We start from the raw sequence: 8,222 nt of genomic DNA, 5'->3' as shown, positions 1-8,222 counted from the left end.
AGTAAGTAGTAAGTAGTACGTAGTGTTAGGTTAGTATATATATATATATATATATATATATATATATATATATATATATATGTTTAAATAATTATGATGTGCAGAATACTCAGGAATAACACTGGAGTGTCGTTTACTTGCGTGTATGCTCACGGCGGTTTTTCTCAATGCAGCACTAGGTTTGTAAATTTACTCGTTATCTTACTAATAGTATAGTAGCGTCATTACAGTATATGTGCTAATTAGTGAGTGCAAAAAAATTTGACATTTTTATGCCAGTCGCTTCTGAAATATCGTAGGCAGTAAGCGTTCTCGACGTTTCTCGTTGCACGATAAAATTTTGTCAATAATTTTTCTGCTAAAGGGAATGTTAGACCGACTTCATACAGTGTCCAGACTACTGGTGTATCTCGTTGTGGTGACGGGTCTTTGTGAACCAAGAATCATTCATTGCATGGCCGATTTCACTACCATAATTAAGCCACAATTATTTATATGCAAGTCGTAGCCTCAAGAAATATAAAATAATCGTGTAAATCTTGGTAATCTAGGTATATAATGAAACGGTTGATAGTAGTTTTTGGTACCTAATAATTAGGTATATATTCAGTTAACTCGTTTTTAGCTATCTTAAATGAAAGGGTAATTAATATTTAGAAACGTTTATATATACACTATATGTATGCAAACAAATATAGTCTACTCAGGAATAAAAGTGGCGAGCCGTTATTCCCCTAATTTTTTGTTTTGTATAGATATACGTATAAATATATAGTTTATGCTTCAGTGGTGTAAATAAATGGATAAAAAAAGAACTACACATCACACAATAAGGATAAAATCCGAGAAATAACAAGGGCTTTCAAACTTCTTATCTTGTTTATTTGGAGACTATGAGATTGAGTGACTGTTTGTGGTATAGAGCCTAGGACTATACTGCCACATAATTGTGCCGGATAGCTGGATGATAGAAGTGATCTAGTATTGTGTTATGTATGATTAGGTTGTATAATGTTTTACGCGCTCCCGCGCTTGTGGGCCATACAGTAAATGTTGGGCACCGTAGTCATAGATGCAGAGCCTCAGAGATGCAGAAGCTAGGTAGCTAGGAGAGGGATCAGGTATCGTAGGGGAACAGTAAGTCTGGTGTGACAACCGCAGCGTTTTTATGTAGATGACTAGATGTCATCATGTTAAAAAGTGCTAAGACGACGCGAAAACACTAAAAATTGTGCTTTAGATTAACAATTCACCGGAATGTAATAGAAATTAAACCCTATCAGTAGGATAGCATAACGAGGAGATTAACGAATAACTCGTTCTCTGCTGAAACTGAATGGTCGTGACAGGGGCGTAAATCCGTACCGAGGAGTGGGGGGGATGATCACGCGAAGGGGGGGGGGTCTGGGTTTGAAATTAGACCCCCTTAGATGCGTTTTCTGCGCGAGCAGGGGGGGGGATCCGGACCCCCTGGACCCCTCTCCCCCCCTGTACACGCCCCTGTAGTAATTGGTAAATTGATTTAGTTGTTGCTATGTCTCAAAATTATCATATTTACAGCTTACTTTCAAGTGGTGGCAACGGAGGAATGGAGTTGTCTTTTGTTATGCTCAGGGGTATATTGTACATTGCCATCTCGCCCCCTGCCATTCATAGGAGTGCGGGATGCATCCCCCCCGGGATTTACGCCCATGGGTCGTGAACAGAATGAAGAAGGCGAAAAAGGATCAACGAAATAAAAATGAGCAGGAATCGTTGAAAATCCAAGCCATAGAGTCACGGTGACTGTTGGAATCGGTCTAATTAAAGGAGAAAGCTAGCGTCTAGCATGTTACCGTGAACATCAACATACTTAGCAGCATACAGCAACAACATACATCAACATACAGCATATATATGCCTGTCTATGTGATGCTATGGTGATGCGCCATCGTCTGTCCCCTACAACACTAAGTCTTGTCAACGCGCAGGGACCCGGGAGAGGAACTGCTCCAGGTACGGGTCGTGCCCAGTACTCTCGCAACAGGAACTCTCGCCCCATTTATTATCATTACTATATAATTATTTCTAAAGAGGATCACGGCAATAGCCGGTGGCTTCTGGGTTGGCCCAACCTATAGCTGGGACATAGGGATTCACTCCAGACGAATGCAGGGTGTGTGCTGTTCCCAATTCCAATTATTATTATTATCTTTATTATTCCTATTATCATCATCATCATAATTATTTCTATTATTATTTTTATCATTATAATTATTATTAAGATGCAGCTGTCCACCTAACAACAACAGCGTATAGATTATACCTTCAGTCGACTCGGGTCTCAATTGTATCGATCTACAAGCTCGTCAATACTCGATCCACATTTAATGTAGCTTAATTATTGCTAACTACATTCTTATGACTACATTGACAATTAAGCACTCAACCGATTACTACCCCACTCCTAATAGGTCTTGGTTCAATGATCCCTGACCCTACGACCAGTGGCGTGCGGTTCTTCTAATTAATTCATACGCTCTGACGCCATTCGCTCTGTCTTCACAACTGTTATATTGCGTTTTGTCATTGTTTTGTATCTCTGTGTTATCTGCGTTGTATTTTTCCTGTGTTGTATTTTGTCGGCCTTTTATCTTGCCCGTGTTGTATTTTGTCTGCGTTTCATCTTGCCTGTGTTGTATATATATCATGTCTGTATTGTGTCTTGTCTCTGTGTTATTATTATATATATCAAGAGTACATAATAGAGATCGTCTATTATGTATTCTTGATATATATATATGCTTATCTTCTCGTGCTGTATACAGCCAATAAATATTTACCGTATTCCGAAACGCATCGCAACAAATATATATGAAAAAATGTACCAAAGACTGATTTTACAAAATACAAAAAAACGATATTATCTGGACCGATTGTGGTTCCATAACAATCGAAATACGTACTGTTCGAATATACTTCTCGAATATGTTTATACAAGTTTAAAAGATATATATATACAAAGATTAGAAAGATATGTTTATACAAAGATCACGCGCACACGCGCGTACGCACCAACGCATACCCACGTGTACACATAAAATCCTAAAATCCTAAAAAAATATTTTCCCGCGAGTAAGTCCGCACAGCTACGTCCAACATTATCCTTGGCCCACTAGCTCTTAGAAGATAAAGTGAAGTCCAGCAGATGTTGTCGTATGTTTGAAAATACATAGTCACACATATATATATAGTAACACAAAAAACCTTGCATGAACACAAACAGAATATATAGGGACTATTATCAATGAGCAGAAAAAAGGCACCCGCTGTTTTCTTACCGTAGGGCCTATTATGAGTGCAACGTACCGCGTAGATCGAGCGAGAGAGAGAGAGAGCGCGCGCGAGAGAGAGAGAGAGAGAGGGGGGGGGGGAATTAAACAGCACGATATCTTACAAATTTGCAACTGCTTCTTTGTTTTCGCGCTGGGCTTTTTTCGTTTTTCTTCCGCATATCAGCACAGCTATAGTGACCTCATACGTACGGATATAAGCCGCAATGCCACACCCATGCACTAAAACCGAGCAGCGAATACCGCACCCGAGCTAAAACTCGATCGTGGGACTGACGAACCCGATGAGAACCGGTTCGTTAAATTCCATCATGATTCAGCAGGAATGCCGGCAACTGGGAAAAAAATGGGTATAGTGAACTAATGTACTCCTGCGCACTTAAGTGACCACTGACAGAATCCTTCGCGCATGCCAGGTATTTACTCAGGCGTCAATACGAAACCCTGGTCTGTACACGCACATGCAGGATTGTACGAAACTGTACGTACACGATATCACGTGGCAGTCAAGAGCAGCTAGGCTACACCCCGCTGGCGAGCGAGCAACATTGTATATTTGTCACGCCTGTTCCGCTCTCTGCTTGTCTATACCGAAAATAGTTTCGAACGCTAAAAAATACGGCCAGAGAATAGACATGAGTGCCTTTGAAGACTACCAGAAGGTTTGCAAGTACTATGACGAATTCAGGTAAGCAATATAATGTATGTAGAGAGTATATACACAGTTTGCAGGATAATCGATTTAAAATCGCATGTTGTCATGCAGCAGCCATCTTCGCTAGGAAACCGTATATACATAGTAGGAGGATAGGAGGAGGATGAGCATCAGGGTTCTGCCCACGGTGGGCGGCGGTGGGCGGGTGTGCCCGGCACTCGCGGTTGCCGCCCGGCACTATATATCACCGCCCGGCACTAATTTTTGATATAAAAAAAATCTGATATATGGGCTTTTTATTGCTCAGAATGCAGGAAATTGAGTTTCAGACTATCTCCGGTCTAAAAAATTCCCGATGGGGCATGCCCCGGACCCCCCTAGATTGGCTTCGCGCCTACGGCGCTTGCATCTTCCGACTTCGTCGCAACTGGATGCGCCCGGCACTAAAAAATCCTGGGCAGAACCCTGACCTGGATGTATAGTGTTTATGTGTGTGTGTGTGTGTGTGTGCGTGCGTGCGTGCGTGCGTGTGTCTGTGTCTGTGTCTGTGTCTGTGTCTGTGTCTGTGTCTGTGTCTGTGTCTGTGTCTGTGAGTGTGAGTGTGAGTGTGAGTGTGAGTGTGAGTGTGAGTGTGAGTGTGTGTGTGTGTGCGTGTGTGTGTGCGTGCGTGCGTGTGTGTGTGTGTGTGTGCGGGCGTGCGTGTGTGTGTACGTGAGGGCTGGTGTATACAGTTGGTGCAATTATGAAAGTTGGGTTGCTGTATCCGTGTCACGTAGGCATTATACTTCATGCATAAATACATGTATAATAAAATGCATAAATAAATATATCAGTAGCTATATGCATATATAAAGTCAAAATGTATCGAAACCGTAGACGCAATTAAATCTTATATCCACGTATACGTACGTGTCCGTATGTGCGTGCGTTATTTGTGCGTGTGTGCGTATGCGCGTGTGTGTATTCTGTGGTTGAGTGAATGCGTCGATCCGTCCGTGCATGCGTGAATGCGTCCGTACACGCGTGCGTGTGTGCTTGCGCGCGTGGCGCGTACACATGCGTGTCACTGTGTGTCACAGTGTGTGTGTGCGTGCGTGCGTGCGTGCGCGCGCGTGCGCGTGTGTGCGTACATGCGTGTGTGCTTGCGCGCGTGCCCATGCGTGTCTGTGTGTGTGTGCGTGCGTGCGTGCGTGTGTGTGTGTGTGTGCGTGCGTGCGTGCGTGTGTGTGTGTGTGTGTGACCTATACGGTGTGCCCTATAATTGCTTCCGCTGCGTGTGCTGACTGTATGGGTGTCGACCCTTCCGAGATGTACGTGCGACTACGTGCGTGTCGTGACTATATGCGTGCGACACGACAGACGTGTACCAGCTGTTGACGACACGAAACAGGTGACGACACGACACGAAGCCGTCTTGTTTAATAAATTATAATAGTATAATATTCACTCCAGTGCGGCATCGTTTATGACCGACAGGCAGCAGCAACCGTCACCCTGGCGGGAGAGTGCACTACGCTCACACGCTACGGGTCCCGTATATCGTGGTATGTCCAGTGGCCACGTCTCGCATCATCAATGATATCATGATATATAACTAATATATAAACCTGTTCCTACTCGCAATCTCTCAGCCTGCCACGATGGCGCGTGGAAAATTTTCGCGGCTGCAGTAGTGAGTCGGGCAGACAGCCAGGAAGACTAGCTATTACCACACAGCAGTACTTTTCCACGAATGACTACGCGGAATTTCCACGTATATAGAGCACGCGTAGTATCAGGCGTGTCATAAACGATATTATGACACTCCCGATTTTATTTCAATGCGCTCCGCGAGCGAGAATTCTGTAACAGATGTCAGCTAAAATTTTATCGCGATGAAGCAAGATAGGAAATTTTTTTTTCACAACAATTGCTCTTTTAGAAGATTGTGAAATCAAATAGGATGCACCTTAATTTGATCTGTTCAGACAGCTGCTGTGTGATATCAAAAGCGTATAAAGAAGGTATATACCGTACGCTCTTCTTTATACGCTCTTGCATGGTGATATTTATATATCTATACACATCAAGAGTGCATAATAGAGATGTATTATGTCTCTATTATGTACTCTTGATACACATGTTCAGCTAGTGCCTGGCTGTGTTGTAAAATTAGATAGCTCTCAGTCTGTATTCTATACAGCACTTAATTTGTTGAGTACAGCTTCATATGCTCTACAGCTCTGTGTTGTATACAACTCTGTCCGTTTCTTTGTGATATACAACTCTGTTCGTTTCTTTGTGATATACAACTCTGTGTTAATTGTATACAACTGTCGGTCCCTGTGTCTGTGTTGTATACAACTCTGTCGGTCCCTGTGTCTGTGTTGTATACAACTCTGTCGGTCCCTGTGTCTGTGTTGTATACAACTCTGTCGGTCCCTGTGTCTGTGTTGTATACAACTCTGTCGGTCCCTGTGTGCTATACAGCTCTGTTGTACACAGCTCCGGAGGCCCGCACACCGGACGGATAAACGCCCCGCGATGCCGGCTACGTAAACGAGAACGTAGTCGCCTACAGCTATACATGTGCGATCACGAACGTGAACAGTTCTTCGCGTCCGGCGTGGGGTAAATCACTGGTGAGCCGACGACGTGGTTGCACATGCGCCGCTGCCAGGCACCATCGACTACCCGCACATGTTGCCTTGGCGATGTCGGTTGCTACGAGTCACGAGCGACGCTGCTGTATAGCGTTCGCGTTAGTAATAAATACATAACCGACGTGCATGGCCTAGCTTAGCGGAAGGGAGGGGGCTTAGAGAGAGGGAGATGGGAAGGGCAGCGGGTGGGGGGTTCTCTAAACTCTCGCGTGTATAGTGTGGCACGTATTAGTGATCAGTAATAAAAGTTTGCGCTTGCGAGCTTTATAGCCAGTCATTAATGATGCATTTTAGTGAGCGTGGGGCTACAGCAAGCGATATCGCTGTTGCAGGTACCCGATAGGAGCGGAAACCGAGCTGAGAGAACTATGCAGACTGGGGAAGCCATTAAAGGACGTTCACATTGCAGACATTGGTAAGCAAGTTGGAGAATCTTGCAAAATAACATCAATGGTCCCCTAGAAAACACTACTCCACCACGCTCACTCGCAATCTGCACATGGAACATAACCCTTAATTTATTTTAGTGACAAATTCAAAGACAATTGAAAACCACCAGTAGTCACACAGCTATTCCTACAGACCATTCACAAATTCGCAAGTTTTTCTCTTCCCATCACCGATAGTATTCACAATTGCTTGCATCCTTTAAGAATTTCTATTCACCTAGCACACATTTCTATTGACATAGGAATTTCATTCTGCTGTAACATATTGCCTGTCTACGATGTAGGTTGCGGCACCGGAAACTATTCCAAGTACTTCCTGGACAATGGGGTTGGCAAGGTGTCTATGTTCGACGGAAGCGAGGGCATGTTGAGCTACGCAAAGACCAAGGTTGCCGACTACGTCGCCGAAGGGCGCGTGTCTCATTGCGAGACGCTGCAACTTCCAAACCCCTTGCCGGACGGACAGCAGTATGACGTCATCTGCATGAATTTCGTCCTGCACCACCTCGGCTCGCCTGACGACGACGCCTCGACCAGAACCTTCCCGAAAGCGACGGCGGCGCTGCGCAACATCTACGCGTCTCTGAAGAGTGGCGGCCATTTTATCCTGCTCACCTGCTTAAAACCGCAACTCAAGACCAGCATGTGGTACCACGGCCTCATCGACGATCTAGATAGCATCTTCGAGGCACCGATCATGGATCTAGCCTACGGAGACTACTCTACGTTGGAGAAGACGCTGAAGGGGATTGGCTTCGACAAAATGGAGGCGACGGTTCCTCTTCACGAGACCCTCATGAAGCCAGTGCACTACTACAACATCGACGCGGTGTTCGACCCGAAGTTTCTACAAGCCGATTCTACGTTCACGCTTCTCAGAAACAGAAGCAAGAACTCGGGTTCGAACGAAACGGACGCGCTCCACCAGCGGCTGCGCAAGCTGAAGGAGAGCAACAAAGCGGAAGCGTTCATGGAGAGGCAGGAGGAGCTGAGGAGAACTTATGGATGTGCAACCGTTATCACGGCCCGCAAACCATGAGAACGCCGTATATATGCGTCCCTGTATGATTACACAACTGCTACCACACGTAATACATTAATATAATATATATATATATATACAGGGTTCTGCCCACGGTGGGCA

General features: G+C 44.7%; 1 protein-coding gene across 1 annotated transcript; it reads left to right on the top strand.

Annotated features, from left to right (window-relative positions):
* The first annotated feature begins 3,569 nt into the window (after positions 1–3,569).
* Positions 3,570–8,216, top strand: LOC106812413. Its single transcript, XM_014816288.1, has 3 exons — positions 3,570–4,020; positions 6,962–7,044; positions 7,363–8,216. Exons 1-3 carry the CDS (start codon positions 3,794–3,796, stop codon positions 8,115–8,117), a joined length of 1,065 nt encoding a protein of 354 aa, XP_014671774.1. The 5' UTR covers positions 3,570–3,793; the 3' UTR covers positions 8,118–8,216.
* The last annotated feature ends 6 nt before the right edge of the window (positions 8,217–8,222 follow it).

Source organism: Priapulus caudatus, unplaced genomic scaffold (assembly GCF_000485595.1).
Source record: "Priapulus caudatus unplaced genomic scaffold, Priapulus_caudatus-5.0.1 Scaffold645, whole genome shotgun sequence".
Lineage (NCBI taxonomy): Eukaryota > Metazoa > Priapulida > Priapulimorpha > Priapulimorphida > Priapulidae > Priapulus > Priapulus caudatus.
This window is presented reverse-complemented; position numbering and strand designations above follow the sequence as displayed.

Bases quoted from the DNA above. Each gene is read 5' to 3' on its own strand.
- LOC106812413 (XM_014816288.1), top strand. From the start codon at position 3,794: ATGCAGGATTGTACGAAACTGTACGTACACGATATCACGTGGCAGTCA. The intron at 4,021-6,961 runs GTAAGCAATATA...TCGCTGTTGCAG, and splicing joins AAGTACTATGACGAATTCAG to GTACCCGATAGGAGCGGAAA. The intron at 7,045-7,362 runs GTAAGCAAGTTG...TCTACGATGTAG, and splicing joins CGTTCACATTGCAGACATTG to GTTGCGGCACCGGAAACTAT.